General features: G+C 36.6%; 1 protein-coding gene across 1 annotated transcript in view; it reads left to right on the top strand.

Moving 5' to 3' along the window:
- EYS (EGF-like photoreceptor maintenance factor) overlaps positions 1–24,958 on the top strand; it is a 454,013-nt gene that overhangs the window by 335,054 nt on the left and 94,001 nt on the right. The window contains exons 20-21 of the mRNA XM_023922426.2: positions 7,864–7,972; positions 10,799–11,019. Coding sequence (XP_023778194.2) covers positions 7,864–7,972; positions 10,799–11,019 — 330 coding nt within the window. The remainder of the gene's footprint in view (positions 1–7,863; positions 7,973–10,798; positions 11,020–24,958) is intronic.

The following is a 24,958-nucleotide window of genomic DNA, read 5'->3' as shown; positions in this document are numbered from 1 at the left end:
CATGTAGTGAAAGGACAAGGGGGAATGGCTTCAAACTGAAAGAGGACAGGTGTAAATTAGGTACCATATAAAAATTTTTCACTATGAGAGTAGTGAGGCACTGGAAGAGGATGTCCAGACAATTCATGGATGTCCCATCTGTAGCAGTGTTCAAGGCCAGGTTGAATGAGCCTTGAGCAACCTGGTCTACTGGAAGGGTCATGGCAGTGAGGTTAGATTTAGATGATCTTTTTCATTTCCAACCCAGTTCAATCCATGATTCTGTGATAAAAAGATACTGTTTGACTTTCTTAAATTGGAAGGGACCCCTAAGGATTATTGATTCCAAATCCCTGCTCCTTACAAAACTACTTAAAATTAAGCCACGCACTTAAGAGCATCATCCAGATGCTCCTTGAACTCTGACACTTTGGTGCCATGACCACTTTCCTGGGGAACCTGTTCCAGTGACTGACCACCCTCTCAGTGAAGTAACTTTTCCTAATGTTCAGTCTAAACTTCCCTTGATGCAGCTCAGGCCATTCCATTTCCTTATGTCCTGTTGCTGGTCATGAGAGATCAGGATCTCCCCTTACACTGCTCTCCTGGAGAACAAAGTCACGCCTCAGCTTTCTTTTCTCTGAGATGAACAAACCAAGTGACCTCAGACATTCATTTTAAGTCTTACTGCCAAGGCCTTTCACCATCTTAGTCAGCCTCCTTTGGGCACACTGTAATAGCTGTATATCCATCTTTTACTGAGACCCCCAAAACTGCATGCAGTACTTGAGACATCTCTGCTGTGCTACAGTGTAGAGTGAGACAATCACTTCCCTCAGCTGGCTGATGATGCTATGCCTAATGCACTCCAAGTTATCCCCTTTGGCTGCCAGGGTACACTGGTGGCTCATATTCAACTTACCATGAACTCAAACCCTCAGATTTCTCTTTTACAGAGTGGATCTCCAGCCTCTCATCTCCCAGTTTGCTTGTATAACCACAATTATCTATTCCAGGTGAAGACTCTGTCACTTGCTCTTGCTGAATTTCGTGTGGTTGGTGCTTGCCCAGCTCTCTGGTCTATCCAGATCTCTCCACAAGGTCTCTCTGTTCCTGGAGGAGTCCACAGCTTCTCCTAGTTTAATGTCATCAGCAAATTCACTTTAATGTACATTTAATTTCTGTGTCCAGATCTTTTATAAAAACATTGAAGAACACTGGCCCTAAAAGTGAGCCCTGAGGAGCCCACTGGCAACTGGCTGCCAGCCTGATGCAACCCCATTTAATACCCCTCTGAGACAACTGCTCAGTCAATGTGTTATGGACTTCTCTGTGCTCTGTACATTTTATCCAGGAGGATACTCTGGGAAATAATACAGAAAACTTTGCTATGTTCCAAATGCACCACTGTCTTTTTTTGGTCAGCTAGATGGCTGACCTAGTGCTAAAAGGAGATTAAGTTGGTTAAGCAAAACTTTCCCCTCATGAACCCCTGTTATCTGTGGCCAATGAGGGTGTTGTCTTTCAGATATTTTACAAAGATTCCCAGAATAATCTCCTCCATGCTTTTATCAGGCACTGAAGTGAGACTGATTCCCAAAGTTCACACACCTCTTTCTGTGTGTGGTTTGTTTTATTTTTCCTAAAGAATGGGCCATCAAGGGACTCCTGCAAGACTTTAAGAGTCAAAGTAATTTGAGGTTTTTCATCTTCCATTTCAATCTACTCTTCTCCTTGGTCTCCTTTTCTCTTTCCCTTTCTGTACACTTTTACTATTTGGTCAGTTTGCAGCAACTAAAAAACCTGAGAATTGATGTTGAATTGCTGTAGGTTATGAAATATGTTTCATTGATTTCAAATAAAATGTCAGACATAAAATGCAGCATTCATTTTTATAATTGTCACTTCTGAGACTTGCAATTGAAGTTGGTAAGAAATACCAAAATTTGACCTTCCTGAAATAGAAGATGATAAAGAAAAATGCCAACATTTCAATGGAAGAAGTATGCTGAAGTTAATATTTGGGAAGTGAAGGTTTTTTAAAGCAATGGAATTTTTAGAAACGTATTTTTATGGGGACAAAGGTAGTAAGTGCAAGAATTTTGGAAAAGTATGAAAAGATTATTAAAACTGCAAGGCACAATACAGATTTTCACGCTTGTGAATTGAATATGCTCAGTCAAAAGTAAAATCACTGTGCTTGAAAAATCTCCTGTATTACTTGACAGTTGGTTAGGTGTTCCCTTGACAACTGCTCTGGTTAATCAAGGGTGTAAATGAAGCCACTGTTTCAGTGTTTTGCAGGACACTTTTATTTTATGTCTTTAATATCAATACTTTTTTTAGGAAAGGAATTTTTGTGAGGATTTTTTTCCTATGTTGAACTGTTAAGCTGGGCTAGTGTTTTTCAGATTGCAGGGAGAAAAATAGCAAGTAGTTCTAAATGTAGTCCTCCAATTGTGGCATTATGAAATGGATAATGGTGTAACTAATTTCTAATCATTTTTCAGAAGACCAGGAACCCTGGTCTGCTAGCAGTGTGAGGTCTATGGTCAGAAACACTCTCACCATGATTATTTAGCTTGGATAAAAACAAAGGTTCTCTTTATAATACCTGTGTAATTTATACCTATTGATATGACACTTTAATTTTGCTATACCTCTCCTTAATCTGTTAGAAATATGGCTGCACCTTCAGCATTATATAGAAAATATAATTGCTATAAACTAGATTTTCCTAAGTATGTTTACATAATCATGAATACACCATTTTCACATGATTACATTACATAGTTATAATGCATGAAAGCAGTCTAAACTCTTCCAGAAGTTCCAGTCTCTGGACCTATTCTCATCCATATGGTCAAATATGTAATCAGTTTAAGATACTTCACTATGTTTCCCTTGATATAACTGGAAGCTGAAGCAATCATGCTATCAATTAGAGCTTAAGTCAGACTTTCCAATTGTTAGAAGAGACATTAGTAGGGATTTTGAGTTCATGCTTTCTTACTGTGCTCCTTTAGTGCCATCTGGTGACTAGCTTGAAAGAAGAAACGGTATGATTTTATTTCCAGCTGGAGAAGTAGTCTATGATTATTTAAGCTAAAACTTAGCTTAGCTTAGCTACTTGAGCAAGATCATAGCAGGTAACATTTGATTTAGAGGTGCCCCAATCTTAGCTGTCTTAAGAGGAGTTCTTCAACTGTTAGTTCTGGACCTAAAGTAATCCAATACCTAATATCCACAATTGTATCCTGAGTGTGTGAGGTACACATTGTACTTTGTTAGAAATCCAGTGTTTATGCACACAATTAATCAACATGTAACCAGTAATGACACAGTATATAAATACTGTTTTGCACCTGTTGAGATTTGTGAATCTTTTGTAAAAAAATAATAGTAAATCCTTTGTAATTCTGGTTTTTAACTTTATATAAAATCCACAGCAACTATGAAAAAATCATGATTTTTTAAGCCAAGAGCAAATAAGAAGGCTGAACATCTCATTTCAAATTCACGGCAATAAATGCTTGAATTCATCAGGCCTATCTTAGCATCTCCAGGAACAGGTTGGGCTTCACATGGCTCCAGACCTGTTCAGATTACTGCGCCCATATGTCCTCCACATATACACATTTCCCATAACTACTCCTCGCACACCCAATTCTTTACTTCCCTGTGAATCCTTTTTATATCGTTATGAGTGTGATGTGCATGAATCACAATTCTGCTGCCTGACAAAATTATCCTGCAATAGGAATCGTATTGCATTCTCTCCTGTCACTGTCTCTGGAGAGAAAAATATGCTGGCTTTAAATGCAGCCGGAATATGCCACTGAGATGCGAGGCAGATGGACTGAAATGCCTTCAGCATCTAAACGAGTGAAAAAGCACCACTGAACTAAAAATACTTCAAAATTTAAAGATGTCAGTGATTAGCCACTTTCATCTCAGGTGTTCTTAATGTGAGGTCAGTATCTCATAATATGAGGTTAATTAGAAAAATAAAGAAAAAATGTCAAGAGAATAAATCATCAGTTTCATTTTCTCTTTTCTAATGCGGATAATGGATTTCAATCTTCTATGAAGTGCGTGGATACAACTGCATTTATTCAATTGCAAGATTAAGACAGATTTAAACATAGATTATAAGAAATCTATAACCAGGTTATAGAGAAACATTAATGGTACTTTAGTTCAGGTAATTTCTGTGACAGAGTATTTCAAGTCCCTTCTTTGTTCCATTGTTTCAAAAAACTAATGTGATTATATTTTGCATGTGTCCATGTTGTAGCACTTTCTGGGTTTAAATGCTATAATAAAGACTGAGACAGCATTTATGGTTTAATTGCAATTTTCTCATATGTTTATAATTTTCTAAGAAATCTGTCTTTTGGACTGTAATTTTCCATACTCTGTCTCTTTCTAAAAGCTATTCTAGGCATATTTAAGTAATCTAGCAAATTCAAACAGTCCTAATTTTGTGGTAATGTAAGCATGAAACATATCCATTTTGTTCACATTTCAAATGAGTTTTTCCATCCTATGACAAGACAGAGAGAAATTTCAAGTATTAATGCATTGCAAATCTTTACAGAGAAGGTAGCAAATGCTGAAGAAAAGAGCAGTAGCATGGTGTGCATTCCTAACATGCACTCCAGAATACAGGGCAGTAGGTTTCTGCTTGTAGTCTGTGGTTTTATTCTCACAACTCAGTCACTAATCTATTGGCTGACATCAAACAAATCTGTTCCACTCTTTGAGATTTCATTGCTGCATATTTAAAAAAAAGTAAAACACGTCTATATCCTTTGTGAAGTTAAGATCTAATGATAAAAATTGCTGTATAATAAGCAGCTGTTTATGGATGCTGAGGGATTTTATTTGGATTTTCTTTTTTCTCACATATTTATTTAAAGGTAGAATGGATTACCAGACATGCCTGAGTAGGGATGACTGTGTTATTATCTAAATGAATTTATGATACTTGGACTTGTCTAAATAAAGACCAAAAATAATGAACTTATCAAAAGTAAAGAACTTGTCAGTATCAAGCAGCCTTTAAGGATTATTTTAGTTGCACCTGTGTTTAATCTTCCACATTTTTCCTCTGGTAAAGGATCAAAACAATAGAAATTATGTGTACAAAGCAGTGAGAATGTGTGTACACCAGGCATTGCAATGGAAGTTTACAATGCTAAATGGATGGCTAATTTCTTGAAGATGGTCACACTGACACAGACCTCACTGTTCTTTTATTTTTCATTAGATGAGCATTCTTTTTAATTAACTTTGCCACTTCACTTAAACTTTTGTTCTTTGTGGGCTGGACCATTGTAATATGTGATATAAGAGGTTATTTAGAAAAAGAAATACGAAGACTTTCTAAATAACTTCAGAGGTTATTTAGAAAAATAATTTCAGACTTCTTTCTGAAAATCAGGGACAAGGCAGGGGCAGAGGGTAGGCTTTGCTATGTTAGGTCACTACTACAGTATCCACTCAGAGTACAAAGCATCAAGGCTATGAGGTTTTTTCCCCCAAGACAGAATCTTAAATTAGCTGATTTTCTATTATCTGAGAAACTTAACTTTATGCACTCTGATTTGCTGAGATAATTTCCAGCAGCTGAAATATGAGTAGGAATAATAAATCAAATTCAAAGAATATTTTACATTTCAAAAATTGGTTGGAAAACACAATAGTGGAAGTATTTTCTCCAAAACTGTCCTTATTTCAAGTACCTAAAAAGAACATCACTGACTATCTGTCAATATACCCATTGTTTAATAAGGAGAAACTTCTGTTTACTGAATTCATAATTTATAATGAAATTGTGCAAATCAGATGGTCTTCAAAACAGCAGGCACTGCTTCTGGCTCCCTATATTCTAAATCAAAATATTATGCTAACTTTAGACTTTTCAAGAAGGAATGCAGTTCAAAATACCTTGACAACATGGCTCCTTTTAACCTAAAATTAGAAATAAAAATAAACATTTTTCAAACTCATTTGAATAGTCTAGGGGTCTAGATCACATTTTAGAAGGTGATAATAGAAAATGCTATTCAAATATCTCAGACTTTTAAAGAAGGATTCAAAAATAAGTGTTACATACTTACTTACAAGGTAGAACTAATTTAGCACATTTCAACCCCATGCATTGGAGTACAGTGAAAAGTCAATGAATTAGTATTGACTGATTTAGCTGTGAACCAGGAGTAACCATTGGAAAGGTGGGATTTATTAATATGTGAGCATCAGCTGCTGATGTGGATGTGCTGCCTTAAGATGACTGGTTTTGTGCTGCTCGCACAGAAATCTCTGCACTGCAGTGAATTTATAAATATCATTAGGGGCACAATACTATATCCATTTATGTCAATACAATGTTCCCAGCAACTTCAGAGGTGAAAACTGAGACTCTAAATTTCATAACGAGTCTCCAGACAGGAAGATGAAATAGTAAGACTTTAGACACAGGAGCAGAGACACAAAGCTCAAGGCATAACCTGGAATAATCATGCCATGGCAGCTGCATACAACCAACCAGACGGTGATATATATAAAAAGGTACCATTTGAGACTATGGTACATCTTGATGTGTTTTCTCCAGGAGTAAATTTGTCCTTGCCAATGCTGAAGTAATTTCTATAATTAGAAATGTGTGCTTCTAGTGTACAGATTGTAGTGGGCTTTAAAATATTTTAACCCTTTCATATGTGTATGGCCTAACATAAAAATTCATCTATCCGAACAAAAAAAAATTTATGAGATTCCTGTTATTGTCCTTTACCATTTATCCAGCTAAAAGAAATGGAAAATTTGACAATCCATATAAATACATTACTTTTTTGCAGAAACATTTTTAAAGTTGGTTGTGTAACATTTGTGAAATATTATATAAAATATGCAACATTGTTTTTGTTAGAAGCCATACCCCAGAAACCAAATTAGGGTGACTTTGCTGAGCAGAATTTCCTATGCAGAGTACATGTAGTCAGTAAACCTTAACATGCTTCCCAATCACATTCTCTTTTACAGCACATGAAAATTGAATTTGAAACCATTTCTACAGAAACAGAAGAGATCTGTTTTTAAGAATCAGTCAACAACTATTGTCCTATTCTGCATTTGCTGTAATAATGTTTATGTAAATTTCCTTTCTAAATATAAAACCAGTGTTTTTGAAAATCATCCTTTTTTAAATTGAATTTTTATTGGTGATAATATTAATAGCATTTTATCAGATCTCATCACAGAAAGAAACTGAAGAATTCAGTTATTAAACATTCAGTAGTGTTTACTTTAAGGTCAGTTTACTTTAACTTTACATTCTTCTCTATCTCTGAGGCTCAATACCAGAGTTTGCTCAAACACACTTTACAAGTAGTGATAACTACATCACAGTGTAATTTTTCTGCTCAGAGGTATGCAGCCTTTCATATCTTATTCCATTTCTGTTCCCCCTGTAGGTCAGGAAAAGGAAATTTCAGCCCAGGCTGTTCAGCATCATTCAACATTGATGCCACTTGTCCAACAGTCCTCTGTGCTAGAGAGACTGTATGTCAACCACAGTTAGCACTTCAAATTTATCAATACCCACTTAAATATTTAAAGATTTTTTTTCTTTTTTTTTCTCGGTATGTATTTCAAACACTAGTCAAGAAAGCAAACAGAAGCGGGACATTAGTAGATGAAACTTACATCTTTTTGTTCCTGGGTAGTTCAATAGCCATGAAACTGGAATTAGTAGTGTCCAGAGATTTTCATCCTTTATGGAAGTGTGACCATCTCTTTCACCTTACCTTTGCCATGTGGGGTTTGAGTACTCTGTGACCAAGAGTATAAACAGCAATGGGATCTTCTGTTTCCCTACAGCTACATGTTGCCTGTGGGCAGTCCTGAAGGTTACTGCATGATTGAAGTGGCTGCGGACAGAAACCCTCCTGTACAGCACAGGCTTTCCTTCTCGCATCGAGTATCTCAGGTGAGTCTGCAAAACATCAAAAAATAGCTGTTTGCTTTGAACATTTCATCAGCATATGCACTACAGTTGTTCTCAAAGGAACTCTAACACTCTAACTTCTTCTAAAGGAGGAAATGCAATTCGTCTTCAGATATCATTATATGTACTTAGTTTCTTTCTAACAGGTATTTTCACATCCAGCAACCGCAACATATCATTAATTTCTTACTTTATTTGGCTGAAGATTCTATTCCTACTGCACAAAGGCTATAAAAAGGACATGGATGCTATGATAGTTATAAAAATGTATGTTAGCAGTGTCATTTACCGAAGGCCAAGGGGTTATTAGAAACAATTCAGATAGTATTAAGCAGTAGTTCTAGTTACTTTTTAGTTGCAAGCCACATTGTCTAGTGGAGGACAGTTATGAATCATCAGTGATTTAATCTGGTATCAGTATTTTTACTAGGACTTTGCTCCTGAATAATATTGGAAAAACAACTGTATGCATTTTGAAACTGATACCAGGAGACTCATTCTGAATGGACAAGAGGTCACCTTTCCCAAATCTTGAATTTTTCAGTTATTCTTTGTCTTCATTTTATTGTCTTTGTTATGCATTCTCTCATTGCAAGATTATTTCTGCATGAAACATTTAAAATACTTTTAGTCAAGGGCTTGAACTGTGATTGACAACTTGTTTCATAAGTTTGTTCACTAGAAGACAGGCCAGTTATCTGTAGAGATGCTTATCTTGATGTGCATCTCCTAGTATGCACTGCTGGTTTGTAACAGAATTTCTTCCCTTGTGTGGTATGTAGTATGAATATCAAATCCTCATGACTAACTATTACACTTTACAGATCTGCTCCTAATCTCCCAGAACCTCTATTTACACAGTACACAATCAAAGTGAGAAAAAAAGACATTTCTTATCTTTAAGAGGACTAATGAATATCTTCCTATTATTGCCCAAGATAATCCTTTTTACCACTCAGTCTCGAAGTGAAGAAGGATATTTTCAAATTAGTATTTGAAAGGTTAAACATGAGTATTGCATAAGTTATTGATATAACGCTATATTAAGCCTTTTATGTTATTAACAAGACTTACTGGAATTCTTTCTTTGTGCCTCCATAAAATATATTCTGGTTAAGTCAGTTAAATTCAGAACAGGACCTTTACAGAAAGAATGTGTATTATGGTTAGTAACATGAGCTTGTACATCAAATACATTATGATAAAATCCAGCGATGCTAGAAACTGAGCAAAACCTACTGAAGTTTCTCTGTGATACACACTGGGTATGCCCCCAAGGTTAGTGCTTCTGTAAAATAAGCTAAATAATAAAGGAGATTGTGTTGCAAGGGGAGTGTTAAAAACACTGCTCTTAATCACAGAAACTGTATAATGCAGTCCAAAGCTTTGCTTAATTCTTGAAAGAGATTCACAAGCAGAGAGAAAATGTCTGCAAACATTACTTACAAATCTTCTCCATCACTGTGTTGTTTCATAGCTTTGTTTGAAGGGAGATAAAGTCAAGTGATCTGAAATGAATTCAGCAAGTGCAGAGCCAATGTCTTTGAATTCCTTTGATATGAAAAATCTGATTTAATTTTATCCATGCTCTAAAAGAAGTAGGTGTTTTTCTTTTTCCCTTCAGAATGAAAGACACTAAGTAGAAGAATATCTGGCAGTATTCACATTCATTGTATCACCAAATTTCACTTGAAATTGTCATCAACATAGCTCCAAGATTGACAAAAGCAATAGTGGAAACAGAAGAAAAGCAAAAACCATATGGGTGTGTGAATTCCAGATAAATCAATGGGATGTTTTCCTCCTGTTTCTACTTCTTTACAGGCATCTGAATATGATAGTGAAGGGCCTCTTCACTGTAAATTACACCTTCACATGTTTTACATATGCTGTGATATATTTCTGATTCCATTGGTTTATTCCTGCTTGACTTGAATGGGCTAGATGTCACCCTCTTTCTGGAATAATGGTATTGTACAAATAGGTGCATCACTGTGTGATGAAACTATGGGGGTTTTTTTCAATTCCTAAGGATTGGCAGGCACTTAGCAAATAAACTTAGGAATGATGAAGTCCCATGTCAGAATTTCAGAAAGTCAGGAATTAGCTTAAGGAGTGGAATTCAGAGTGTTAAACGAGTCACAGATCCTTTATATATGATGATTAAGGGCTTGAATCCTAGGTCAGGCAATAGAGGAATTACCATAATGAACACTAATATGATTTGGTCAGACCCTGTGTGAAAAAGTTGTGGTTGTTTCTTTGCACCTTTATAAGGAAAATTTGAAAATTTGAAAATTTCCTTTTGTTTTTCCCCTTGGGCTTCAGTATAGCAGTCTGTTTTCTGTCATTCATAGAAAAACTAAAATATTTTTTCTGTATTCCCCTTATCTTGGGGCCCCATAGGTCCCAGGTCCTAAAGGAAATATCTTCAAGTCTACAGCTTTTCCTGTGTTCCTGCACCAAACTTCAGCCATGAATGTACAACTCATAGGATGAGGGCAGCTATGTTAAAAACTTACCATGTTCACTGTGGTTCACTGTGGTTAAGACTGGGAATTCCAATTTGTGTTTTATCTCTTATGTATTTGAAAATATGAAAATACATTAAACCATCCTCTTTGTAAGGATTATTAAAAAAAAATAGAGAATAACATTTTTTGAAAAAATCGTTTCAGAAAGTATCAGAGGTTTTTGCCATCTTCAAGAAATTATTATTTCCTTTATCAGTATCTATTATTCTTTCATTGTTTACAAAAACACCAGAAATCACATTTTTTTCTGACAAACCTCATTTTGTTTCTGCAGGTCACCTTTGGATCAATTTTCCTCGGAAAGGTGCCTGCTCACGAGGAGGTTCATCAATGTGCTGGGCAGATATATGGCTATAAAGGATGCATTAGGGATTTTCAAGTTAACCACAAAGAGTTGTTCATCATAGACGAGGCTCTTGATGGAAGGAATGTTGAGAATTGCAATGTTCCAATATGTGATTATCATCCATGTCACAATGGTGGGACCTGCACTAGGTAAGAGGTATTTCTCTACCCATTTTATCATACATTCTTGATGAAAAATTACTATAATTTTCTCTGTAATGAAATAATCACCAATCTTTTGTCCTGATAATTTCAAATAGAAAATGTGACATCTTCATTCCAGACAAAGAGATGTTATACTTTATTTGCTTGCATGAAAAGTGATATAAAATATAATGGCATTGTCCACACTGGATATATATTTTGTTGAAGCCAGAATTCCTTTGCAACAAACCAGCTCAATACTGGTATAAGACTATATCTGAACCTTTGTACAGACAGTTTGGACAGAAGGCACATAAGATGTCATTCTTCTGCCTAACAACTCCATATCTTACTTTGTCATGTACCCTCACACATCTTCATGGTGTATTCCTGGGTGAAAACATTCATCTTTATGCTATGAAAACACTAGCAAGTGACTTTCTGGTTCACCTTCAGTATATGTGAAAAGGCATTGTCAAAGAACCTTTGAAAGTTAAGGTGCATCATTCTGAAAGAGGAGTCTGAAAGAGACATGAGTTAAAAGAACAAAGGATGATGGTTCAGTTGAATGATGGTTCAGTAGGAGCACGGTAATTTTTTAAGCCATGGCAACTTGATCATTATCTTAGGAACTCAGCATTTGGAAACACATTTCTGTTTAGAAATTATAGAATTCGTGAAGTAGATGCCAAATTTTTAAAAAATTTTAATTCACTTCAAGACAAATGCTGAAAAGAACAGTCTAAGGTTCTTTTGATATTCTGGACCACTCTGTGTTTCTTAAATTAAGAAGATCTTGAAAAAAATTTTGAGGGACTTCTCTGCCTCTCTTGATTGATGCAAACACACAAACACCAAACAGGTCTTTAATCTCTAGGTCCTGTGTGACTAGAGCACAAATGAAAGCAAAGCGGTTTTATGAAAACACAATTTTCCTACCAGTCTGGTGAAAATGAGTGTGTACTTTGGAGTAATGAACCTGGTTTTTTCTCTCTTGGTCTTTACTGTATCTCTCATTCTACTGCTTGGCCTGTCAGCTGCCATTATGGAATACAGTTTCATTTCAATTTGTGTCCTGAATAATTCATGAGGATTGGATTTGTTTCCTGCCTTTCTGCTTTCCAACTGCTGGCCTGGGCCCTTTTCAGAAATGCTTTTGTTTTGAAATAGGTCACTTCTTTTCTGTCCAGAGGCGTCATGGAAGTCTGGGCATGTGCAAACCAGGGATAAGTGGCTTTGCAGTAGCACAGTTTTCATGATTTTCTAGAACTGCCAACTTTTTTCAGGGATCACCTCCTCCAAACCAAAGAATGATTCATCTTAATAAGCAGGAAATCAACTGTCAGCAAGCCAGAATAGATTAATAAGATACTTCTGACAAAACTCAAACATTAAAAGGAGGTATACAAGAGATAGAAGCATGGCCAGGTGATCTGAGCAGAGTACAGACAAAAAAATCCAGCTACATAGATATGGAACAAGCCAAAGCCCATCTGGAGATTAATCTGGCAGGGACATGCAGGGCAAAACCAAAAGCTTGTACAAGAATACCAGCAGCAAAAGGAAGACCTAGGAAAATGTAGGCTTGATGCTGAATGGGGAAAAACTGGTGACAAAGGATTCAGGAAAGACTGAATTGCCTTCTTTGCCGTTTCTTTATTGATAACTGGGCTCCAGGAATCCTATTCATGTCCTGTAGGAGAAAGTCTGAAGAAAGGCAGATGAGCATCAGATTAGGGAACTTTTAAATCAACGGGACATATATCCAGGTGACCTGATGGGATTCACACGTGAATGATGAGGGGACTATTTAATGTCATAGCAAGATTTTTGCCAAGTGTTTTAATTGCACTGCTTAGTGGCAAAAAGAAAATAAATGTATTTTTCATTGCATTTTATTCTTCAGGTGTTTGGCAGCTGATTAGTGGGTTTGTACTGAAAGATCATGAAGTATTACAAAGCAAATATCTCTGCCATGTTTTTTAAGGAAGACTGGAGTGTATCAATGCATATTGCTGAGTACGGACTGGTGCGGTTTTTAAGAACCATTTTTTACAGTTGTTCTTAAAAGAAATTTACTTGCCTTTTCTCATCATCAGAGTACAAAAATACTACTGTAGACTTCAGCCTATTAATTACAATGATTATGCAAAAGAAATTTATTTGAAAGGAAAAGAAAATTTTGTAATTTCAGTAGAAGGTGGGGATTAGAATGTACCTAGTTTGCAGACACAAAACTTCAGGATGCAGCTGACCCTGTGTTCTGGCCATTGGTTATATCAGGTGCTCCCCTAGGGCTTGTCAGGACAGGGATTGGGAGCAGGTGGGGCATCAGGACAGACCCAGCCTTTGGGCATTGGGGGATATCCCTGGTTATAGTGACATGCTGAGGCAGGACTGGGACATCAGTGGGGTCCAGGACCAAGCTCAGATAGGGGAACAAGGGCCATACACAGCCCTAAATTGTCTAGGCAGGGCACTGGTGACAGAAAAACAGAGCTTCAGCATGTGTAGTGGTGACTTGGGAAGGGAGACAATGTAACCCAAAATGTGCCCCAGTTCCTCTTTCTTATCCCCTGCTTGATACGCTGAGCATGATGCCCATGGTTTGGGATCTCACTGGGGTCAGCTGGGGTCAGCTGTCCTGACTGTGTCACCTTCCAACTCCTTGTGCTGCCCCAGCCTCTGTGCTGGTGTGATGGGTGAGGAGCAGAAAGGTCTTGACTGTGTTGTCCAGCCAGCGTTCAGCAAAGATATAAAACACAACCCCATGCCAGCCAGCTATTGTGTACAATATTAACCCTATCCCAGCCAAAGCCTGGACATTAGAACAAAAAACATTGGTTTCAAGAGTATTTAAACATATGTTGCATCCGATGAATGCTTCAGTAGGAACCTAAACTTTTAATTTATACAGTCATTATGTATTAGATTCAAAACCAAAACAGTCTTCTGTGTAAATACTCTACTCCTTTAAAAAGCACTTTCTCAAATTCCCTAGCTCTTTTACTGCACTTATACTAATGTACAATTCCAGAGACTTTTTAATTTCAAAGGGGAAAAAAGTGACAACTATTCAGTAAATTTAAGAGTTTTATGCCACATACCTCTGCAGATTTCAAAGCTCAATTCACACGAATTTCAAACACAAATTGGATGTGTTTGAAATGGGCATGGAAAGATTAACCTAGGAAGCTCTTAATATTCTGTGTGGCCCCCTGATCTTATAAGCCAGATGTTGCAAACCAAGCTTAGTGTTAATTAAGAAGACACATCTGTGTGTGGGAAATAAACTCACAAAATTACCTCACCAATGATTTGACAATTATGTCAGCCACTACACTAGTAGCAGTTGATTAATGCATTTGTTTTAAATTGTATAAAGACTCAAAAAATGTAAACAGACACAAACTTAGCTTTTATAGTGTAGAGTACAATCTCAAAGTTAATTGCTCCCACAAACAATCATGTTTGCAGTGTCTCACACTATTCTCACAGTGCTTATTCTTGCTGTTGTTATTCCCCATGTATCGATGCAGCAGATGGGTCCATTAATGTTAATCAATTAACCAAGACTGAAAAATCAAACTCAATTAGCAATAAATTTCAATAGAGAGACACTTATCTTCAGATTTCAACTGCCATGCATGCTGTAATCAACAAAAATACATGAGGAACTTAAATTTTCAATTTTCCTCTCCTGACAATGTAAGAGATACCTTCATAGACATGTAGGTCTCATTCAAATAGTACCTTTTTAGCTATAAATAGAAAAACACATATTTTAAAACATACTTCAGAAATTGTCTGTTTTCTGCATTCTGGGAAATCATGCAATTCCCCTTAAGCCACTAAGAACAGATCACTAAATGCGCATTTCTATCCAAACTCTTTTATAAAGTTCATCTGATAACACTTTGAATGTCTTTTAGAAAAAAAAAAAAGAGAATGAGGTCAAGGTTAGGTTAGCTTGTAAGTCCAAGATATTTTATGAATTGTGTTGAACTTGGTTAAGTGATAGACTATCTTCTGACGTAGATATTGAGGGGACCAGATCAAGTGACTTAATAAATTTTGTGGTGTCCTTTTAGTACATCTCCTGAATATTAATTAAACAGTAGAAGGAGTAATTACAAATGTGTATTTTTAGGGGAAAAAAGAAAGAGCTTAAACTGTAGACCTTGGAAACATTAAAATGTTACTTTCAACATTTTTTACATCTCATTTCAAAGGCTAGTCCTGGTGATGCTTTCCCAGCCATGTTCCAACAATGCATTTATGCTTGCTTGTGCCCATAAGCCAAAACTACATGTTATGGCAGGTTTCAGCTGAAGGTATTAATCTAAAGATAGGCTTGTATGAGTTCATTAATTCTTTTCTCACCTGTCTAACACAGAGCTGCAGTCTGCTTCCAGCTTGCAAAATCTGCTTTTGTGTGTTTCTTGACCTAAAGATAGAATGGTTACCCTAGAATAAGTAAGTGTCCATTTTCAAACTAAGGAACACTGAAGTATTTCTCCAAAATTAGCAAGAGCATTGCAGGCTAAATTTTTAGAATTGCTCATGGATTTTCTCTTACTGCTTAGATGTAGGTGTTTCTGAATAAGAAAGCTAGTCAAAAATATCAGAATTGATCATATATCAAGAAACTTTTTATAGATGTGTTTTGTAGACTAAGGACTCAGACCAACTTCTTATCTAGAACATCACTTCATTGTGTTTTTTTTACAAATTAAATCCTAGTTAGCTTCACTAACATCTATATTAAGTTTAGAACTAATATTTTATGTTCCACTATATTCAAGTTTTGCCGAAAGATAAACCAAAGGGATTAGTTGATTTCCAAATGAAGAAAATTTTCAGATGGGAGTGTTTTGTTCTCACACCTTTTCAGAATTTGCAACAAATGCCCTTACACAGTGCTGATTTTTATAAAGATGACCTCTTTCCTTTCAAAGGGAAAGGAATTTTCCTCTCAATACCAAAGGTTCTCACATTTTACAACTCCAGAAACTGATGTTGCTGTGATGATGATGATGATTGATGATTATGATGATTTATGCTTACACACACCATTGTTTAGGAAGAGTACTTTGGGGACTTGATTTTTTGAGGTCCTGTTCTTTTAATGAGATTAAATATTATAGTGTGAGTTTGGTACTTATGAAAGAGATTCACATTTGGGAATCTATTGTTTTTCCGTTGCTTGCTTCAAATTTGATTTTGGAGAAGAAAAAAATTAATTGAAATTTATTTCCAAGCTGTTTTCTTTTTCTGAAAGAGAGACTGTTCATCCTTTTAGGTTCCTCATAATCATTGGAAACCTTAATGCCATTCTTATTAAGAAAAAAAAAATCATACTTGAGGACGTTGAAAGATTGTTCCATAGTGGCCAAAAATCCTATATGGATGTGGATCCTATATTTGGATCCTATAATCCAAATATGGATGTGTGTTTGTTGCATCATATTCCCATAAGAAAGTCAAATAAGCAAAAGAGAAAAATTAATTTTAAATTTTCCTAGCACTAAGTATTAACAGATAGAGAATTCATTTACCTAGAATGACCTTTCTGGTAGAAGGAATTCATTTGGCTTAAGTTCCAGACAAAAACTCCGCACAATTTTATTCTGAATAAAATCTGCATTTCTCCTACATTATTTTTACTTAAATCAGAACAGAAAACTAAAATTTAATGCCTTCTAGCCTTTGAAGATTAGACAGTAAATTGTTCTAATCTACAGTTTTGTTAGGGTATCTGTTTCAAGACTTTTTGAACAAGGTGTGATTAACTCTTGGCATCAGAAACGGATTCCCATTTTATCAGATTTAATTTATTGGGCATCGTATTGCTCAGATTATAGTAGTATGAAAGAGAGATTTGACAAAGAAATTAAAGCCATGTTCCAGTCCACTGACAGCATTGTGATGATGTTTTAGATTTTAAACAAAACATCTGTATGACCTCAAGAAATTTTATGATGATAATATATGGGGACATAGCAAAATATAAAATCATGAATTTTATTGGATATACTAGCATTGAGCATTTGTTCTTTTTAAATAAGCATTTTTAAAATATGGAGCTTCTTTACTAATGATTAAAATCAGGTACTCTCTTCAGAACTTGTGTGCTTCAGAACAGAATTTTATCTTAGAAATATTGTTTCAATAACAAATTCTGGCAATTGAAAAATAATCAAAATAAACAAGTTAGAAAATTTATATTCAGACCATAAAGCATTCTGCTTTTAATTTAGGCAGTATTGTGGTGATTCTATTAAAAATGTTTGTGGGAAAATCAATTTTTTATGCTCTCAGATCCACAGATTTAGTATTCGATTTGTGTGAAAAGTGGCACACTAAAAACAGTGCATGTAAGAACATCAAGCATCTAAAATAAATAGGGCTTCAAATTCCTGACTCTTTAGATAATGTGGAAGCTGTGCACAGAATTTTTTACACATCATGGTATATATCATTCCTATTGAATTTTACTTAAATCAGAGAAGCTACCATTGCTAAAATTTTAGTGTGAGTATTGAAATACCAGTAAATACCATTATTATCCCAGTCATCTCAGAATGTTTTTGACTGAATGCCTAGAAATTCTATGTAGCACTATTTCTGCGAATTGCAGCACAACCTAATCAGAATTTCTGATAGCTTTAATTCCAGAAGGGGTATCTACTTTAAGTTTTAAAATACAATATAGCAGCAAAAGTAATTGAACAGTTTTTCCAAGGCAAGTGAGATGTTTAAGCATAAATAGAAATACTCAAAACACTATTCATACAAATTTCTCCAATTGGAGGAGTAGTGTGCAGATTTTTAGCGAGAATTTCATTTCACTACGAATCCTGACAAATAGCAGAGCTCAGACTGGTTGCTACAAGATTTATCCTGTTGTAGATGTATGAAAAACTAGTAGAGTGTCATATTCATTGTACCAATGGTTTTCCAAAATTCCACACAGATAATCCTTTCAGTATATGTTTTTCTGAGGACCCAAGCTCAGAGTGGTGGTGGATGGGGTTACACCCATTTGTCAGCTGGTCAGTAGTGAGTTTCCCCAAGACAGTGTTGGGCCCAGTTTAATATCTGTAGTGATGATCTGGATGAGGGGCTCATGAGTACCCTCAGTAGATTCAGACAGCTTCAAGCTGGGTGGGAGTGTTGATCTGCTGAAGTCAGGAAGTCTGTGTGGAGGCACCTGGACAGGCTGGATCCGTGGGCTGAGGCAAATTGTGTGAGGTTCAATAACACCAAGAGTCAGGTCCTGCACTTGGGTCACAACACCCCCATGCAGAGGTCCAGACTTGGAGCAGAGTGGCTGGAAAGCTGCCCAGCAGAAAAGCCCTGGGCATGATGGTCAACAGCAGCTGAACATGAGCCAGGGTGTGCCCAGGTGGCCAGGAAGGCAGTGGCATCCTGGCCTGTGTCAGCAGTAGTGTGGCCAGCAGGAGCAGGGCAGGGATTGTCCCCCTGTACTGGGCACTGCTGAGGCCACACCTCAAATCCTCTGTTGAGTTTTGAGCCCTCATTATAAGAAAGACTCTGAGGTGCTGAAGTGTGTGCAGAAAAGGGCAGTGGAGGTGCAGTTGTCCAGCCTGGAGAAAATTAGTCTCAGTGGGGACCTTATCACTCTGTATCTACAACAACCTGAAAGTAGGCCATGACAAGGTGAGTGTTTCCCTCTTCTCCCAAGTAATAAATGACAGAACTAGAGAAAATGGCCTCAAGTTGCAGCAGGGGAGATTTTGGATATTAAGGGGAAAAAAATTAACCAAAAAGTTTATATATTGGAACAAGCTGTCCAGGGAAGTAGCCAAACCACCAGATAATCTGCAATATCTGTAATGCATGTTAGAACATTTTTTTCCTTTGCCACTGACCTAACATACAAACCTACTTACTAGTTACAGATTTCTACACTTCAAGTACTGAAAATTTCATAACGGAGAACCACTAGTGTGGTTGATGGAGGTTTACTGGGTTAGAACTTCATTGTTCTGGAACCTTGTTTGGGAGCTTATCATTGAAAGAAAACAGTGATGCTTATCAGAGGTCACATAACAGAACAGGTTTCAATTATGCTTTAGAGAGAAACTTTCTTTGCCTTTGGCATCTTGTTAGATTCGAGGCACATGTTTAGTATTCAAACAGAATTTGTAAAGTCTGGATATGAAGTATCATCTTGATATAGAAGGTTATCATGACACTAGATTTGGTTTTGTACTTTATTTCTTTCTCAGAAAGAATTTATTTAAGTTTACCTTTTAGAAATATAAAATATGGGATTTTTCTTTTTACAGGAAACTGGTTTTTTTTATTTAATAAAACTGGACAACTTTGTGATCATCTGAAAAGATAAATACAAATAGTGGTACCATGATAGTCATGAGAATTTCGTGCTCCAGTTGTATACATATGATGAATTTAAATTAGGTGTCCTTTAAGTACCAAGCCTAGCTAAAAGACAACCTTTAGGAAACAGAAAGGCAGAAATAGAGGAGACATTCTGCCAAAAGATCCATAAGTGTCCAGCTGACTATTCAAAGGCAAAGGTAATCTTACTAGTACCTCACTTTTTTCTCATTGCCCATTGGAATGGACCAATACCCAAGGTGCTTATACTGTTTTCCTCACAACTGGCTCCAGCTATATACGATTATATATTAGTCTTGAATGTTGTGGAGATGGGACCTTTCTCTTTTTTTTTTTTGAAGTTCTGTATTTCTCTGAAATGAAGGGGAATATAGAAGATCAATATATTGTTTTATTCTCAAAGCATCAAGAGATTTAAGAATTACCTGCTATATGTCCTGCTAGAAAATTAGTACATCCCTCTTCAGGAAAGAATGTCTTGGGGGAAAAAAAAAAGTATAAAACAACTGATGTTCAAGACTGGTTTTCTGAAATTTATATCTGAATATGAAATATGAAGGTAAAAGGACCCTGGAACCACAAAAATCCTTTTGTTCTTTACCAGGACAACCCTCAGGTTACTTCACAGTAGAAGAGATCAGAATAAGGCCTGGGTCATTAGTTTCCTCCATAATTAGTGGAGACATCTAGAACTGTTGTAGACTAATTGCGGAACAATACAAATCACTGCACCACTCTACCTTGAAAGCTGATGTCATTATCGTGATGATGAGATATATATTTCATATATATGATGTCATATGTTTTTGGACATCCTACTCATGTCTGTACCTAGAACACTTCAATATGTTAATTTGTATAGTACTTTGATGGATACTTTACCTTTCGGTGTACACAAAAGAACACATATGTGCTAGCAGGTTTTCACACTCATAAATAGGTTGAATGGGTTGCAATAGAAATCAGATCAAGTTCTAAAAAATTCCAGTGGGAGTGAGCACCTCAGGAATCCCCCAAGGTGAAAAACCCAGATGGAAAACCAGTTAGTCAGAAGTTTTGTTTTAAATTGAAGCTGCCAGTCATAAGGGCTTCACCAGCAAGCTGGCCCAGTCCAATGGGGTGTGATGGTGAGTCATTGCTCTGGAGAGACAGAAAACTCCTTTAGTACTGATCTGGTAGTGGGTCTGCACTGGTCAGATGGTGCCCTGTGATCATCTGGTCATCTGGCCAGGTTCAGCCAGCTGCTGGGAATTGAGGAGGAGCTTGGTAGCCAGGCTCACTTTGCTGGGAGGAACATTCAAGTGAACAAAGTGTAGATGAGCCACCCCTGTTCTGGTCCAGCAGTAGTCATCGACTTAGATCACAATTGTCACTGATCACTTAGATTACTCTTACTTACATTAAAGTTACATTAAAGTTTCTACATTCCCCAGCAAATTTTCTCCAGATAGCAGAGAGATGTGTAATCCTTTGGTTTCAGAAGCTCTGCTCATGACATCACTTTTCTGTTTCCAAACAGCCTTTGAAGCTACTAATTGGATGTGAAGTTTCATTATTAACCATCACATTATGAGCTTTGCTGTAATCATGGGGCATTTGTGAAGTGTAAGATAAGTATCTGTGTGAAAGCACAGATACAAACACATGTTGCTACAGATGCACTCAGATAAATTATATGCTGACTATAGCTGTGCTGTATGCACTGTTCTTTTCTCCAAAATTATCCTGTCTTCATTATACTTTTGGGTTTTACAGTATATTTTTGGTGAGGGTGCTAAGGGCAATTTTTTTTATTTTGTGTCTCACCCCAATTGCAAAGATGAGGACACTGAGAAAATAGGTAAAATCCCAAAAAGACACATGAACTGGAGTACATTAGGAGTGAATTCTATTAATGAAATGTAAATGAACAACATTTTTTCAGGATGTGTGGGTGATGTCCTGTAAATAAAATAGCATTTTTCTATATTTCTCACTGACAGTCTTAGAAATTAGAATCATAGAATCATTAAGGTTGGGAAAGACCTCCAAAATCATGTAGTCCAACCTCTGACCAATCTCCACCTTATTAACTAGATCATAGACCTAAGTGCCATCTCCAGTTATTTCCTGAACACTGCCAGGGGTGGTGGCTCTACCATTTCCCTGGGCTGTCTGTTCCAGTGCTTAACCACCCATTCAGTGAAGAAATTCTTCCTGATGTCCAACTTGAATCTCTCCTAACATAGCTTCAGGCCATTCCTCTCATCCTGTCACTTGCTACCCATGGGATGAGGCCCACCTGACTCCAGCCTCCTTTCAGGAAGCTGTAGGGAGCGATAAGGTCTCCTGAGACTCCATTTCTCTTGGATGAGCCACCTCAGCTACCACAGCTGCTCTTCCTTGATTTAATCTCTAGACCAACTCTTTACCAGCTCAGCTGTCCTTCTCTGGACACACTCCAGCACCTCAATGTCCTTCTTGTTTTGGGGGAGGGGCCCAGACCTGGACACAGGACTCAAGCTGTGGCCTCACCAGTGCCAAGTACAGGGGGACAATCCCTGCCCTAGTCCTGCTGGCCACACTATTGCTGATCCAGACCGGGATGCCATTGGCCTTTGTGGCCACCTGGGCACATTGCTGGCTCCTATTCACAGCTTTAACTTAATTATTTTACTTCTGGATTATTCACATCATGGGGCCGGGAAAAGACAAAGGAAAATGCATGGAAATATGTTAGAGAATGGTATATCATCAACAACAGAGATGTTCAATTTAAACAAATTCTTCACAGTGAGGGGATCTGAGTTACAAATGTTTAGCATTTTGAGCACAGGTCTTAAAACATGAAGACTACTATCTGTAGCCTAGATAATATCCCATATTATTCTTCTTTGCAGTAGAGCATAATATATTAATATAGCATGATTGTATTTCAGTTGTCAGATTTTCCCAGTAATTCATCCATTTTTCCATTCTGTAAACCATTTCCAGAAATAGAGCATTATATTTCTAGGTTGGAAACTAAGCATGGTAGTTCATTAACCCAGATTTAAACACTTTCCTGGATACCTTCAGGGATTAATTATGGACATCATACCTTACCAAAATAATCAGAGATTGATTTAAATCCCAAAATTCATGCTAAGCTCATTTTCATCCTGTTATCATTTTATGTAAGCCAGATTTTTTTTCTTTGCATTCATTAGTATTCAGGATATTGTTACATGGATCAGAGTCACTACCTGGAAAAAAATACTAATGTTGTGGAGAGAATAAACTGTTTAGAAAAACCTGGGGTAAATTGAACTGAAAATCATTTGCAGTTAAGAACCATTAACAAGTAAATTGTGTATTGTAAAGGTGATTACCTTTTTTAAACTATTTTTAGCTTTTCCTCAAGTAGATCTCATGGAGAAATTAAAGTGAAAATTTGCCAAATGTTCGGAATCTTCTGCTCCTTCAGGCACACAGTCCATAAGGTGGTTTTACTCCAAATTTTATGATACAGTTAGAGCTGATAACTTCATTAATTCTTTTTCCCCCCAGGTCATGCCTAATGCAACCCTATTCTTCTATTACAAAAAAAAAAAAAAATTAAAAAACCAAAACAAAACAAAACAAAAAAAAAAAGCACACCAAAAAACCCACAAAAGAAACAGACAAAAAAACCTCCCTGGTGAATAATACCAAACCTGTAAATTAGACAACGGGTCTAAATGCCACCACTCCCCAGCTTGGAAAATACACAGAAAAAGAGTTACAAACCATTTCCTTTTCCTGATGCTTTCTCTAGGTTTCTGATTCAGTCCATACAATTCTTATACTCTCATCTTCCCCAGGGTGAAATTTGCCTACTTAGGATTTACTTAAACCATGGAAGCACAGCTGAAGTGGGACACAGGATGCAATAAACAGCTCGCTGCTTTGTCACTGTTTCAGGAATGATAGAGCAAGAATGCAGTACATAAACATGCATTTGGTTTCACAGTAAATTACAAGTATCCACTCATGTTTAAAATATTTCTGCACTCCTTGAGTATCCTTACTAATTCCCTGCTTTAAAGAACAATGAGTTAGACAAACTGCTTCACAGATATCTATTTAATTGTTTGGCATTACAATTCTTTGAGTGTACAAACATTTTTAACATTGAAATATAACTTTAGTATGTATGCTTAAACTGCAATGAAAAAGACAAAGCAATCAGGAGTATATTTTATTAGCTTTACAAGTGTTGAGTCTCAGCATCCAGATTTATAAGGTGGTAGTTATGCCAGCTCAAAATTCAAGGCTGAATTCTGATGTTGGTTTTCAGCATCAGCAAACGCTCTCTGGGTCCTGCTGTGTTTCACTTAACAGCAAGGACAAGTGAATTCCATCTGTAGGAGAGCATGTTTTACGTAGCAGCTACTGCAGGGCAAGAGTCAATACTGAGATGGAGCAGGATTCAATATCTGGACACTATTTATGGACATTTGCTTGTTTGTGTTAAATCAGGTTTTTAAAGGTAGGGTGATGATTTAAGAGCAGATGTGGAGATATAACACTTAGTTTAAAAATGAGAGAATATTTGTTCTGTACTGTGATGGTAAAATGCTGTGATTTAATATGAACAAGATGGCATTTGTGGTTAGGAACTAATCTTGCTAGGTGCAGAATATGTAAAAGATGGTATTTGAAATGAACATATCTTGGTTTTTTGTCTGCCTACTAAGATATTTAAACCTCAGTTTGGATCAGCTTTTCATGTGTAAATATTCAAGTAGCAGCAAAACCAGTTGGTCATTATTATATCTTTATAATATGTATATAGGAGAAAATACATGTATAAGGTGTATTCATAGGTAAATTGGTATACATGCATATATATTGATTTGATCTATCAGTATGTTTTTGCCCATATTTTTGTGTGGATTTTTTTAGTATGAATTGGGCAGTTCCTAATTCCTGGATGCTTAAGTTGACAAGCATTTTCTGTAAGCTAGCCTTGATAATATGTGTTTTTAGTGTCTTGGGGCAATATTACATGTATTTCTCATATCCTTGACACTGATTGCATATGTATTCTGTCAGGTTACACTGCAAAGTCACGTACATATGCAATTAGTTTTCCTTAGACCAGAGCACTGCAACCTGAACCACAAACCCAAAAAAACCAGAGCATTCCAAGGCTACTCACCACAGAATGCTCCAACTTACAAAATTGAAATTGAATACAAAATGAGAAACGTGGGGGGTTTTTTGTGTCAAATCTCATCTTTATGCTCTGGAGACATTTGATTATACAATTATAAGCTGTCCAAGACCCTGTGTATGCAAAATAATGCTTTTCTCAGAAAACCAAAAAAAAAGACCAAACAAAAAAAAAACAAACCCCAACAAACAAGTCAACAAACAAAATCTTAACTAAATGGGTGCTTCAGGAAATTGCTTTTCTATGCCAGGAACATCCTGCAATCCTTGGCTGTGAAAAATCCTTATTATCCATATTTTGTTCTGCTGCCTCTTGAGTAAAACACTGCTCTGTGTCTCTGGGCTGGTTTTAGGCTTCCACCAGGCTGTGAGAGAGAAGAGC

The sequence above is a fragment of the Cyanistes caeruleus genome, chromosome 2 (genome assembly GCF_971803275.1).
Source record: "Cyanistes caeruleus chromosome 2, bCyaCae1.hap1.1, whole genome shotgun sequence".
NCBI classification, from domain to species: domain Eukaryota; kingdom Metazoa; phylum Chordata; class Aves; order Passeriformes; family Paridae; genus Cyanistes; species Cyanistes caeruleus.
The sequence above is the reverse complement of the archived record's forward strand: the minus strand, read 5'-3'. Positions and strand labels throughout refer to the sequence as shown.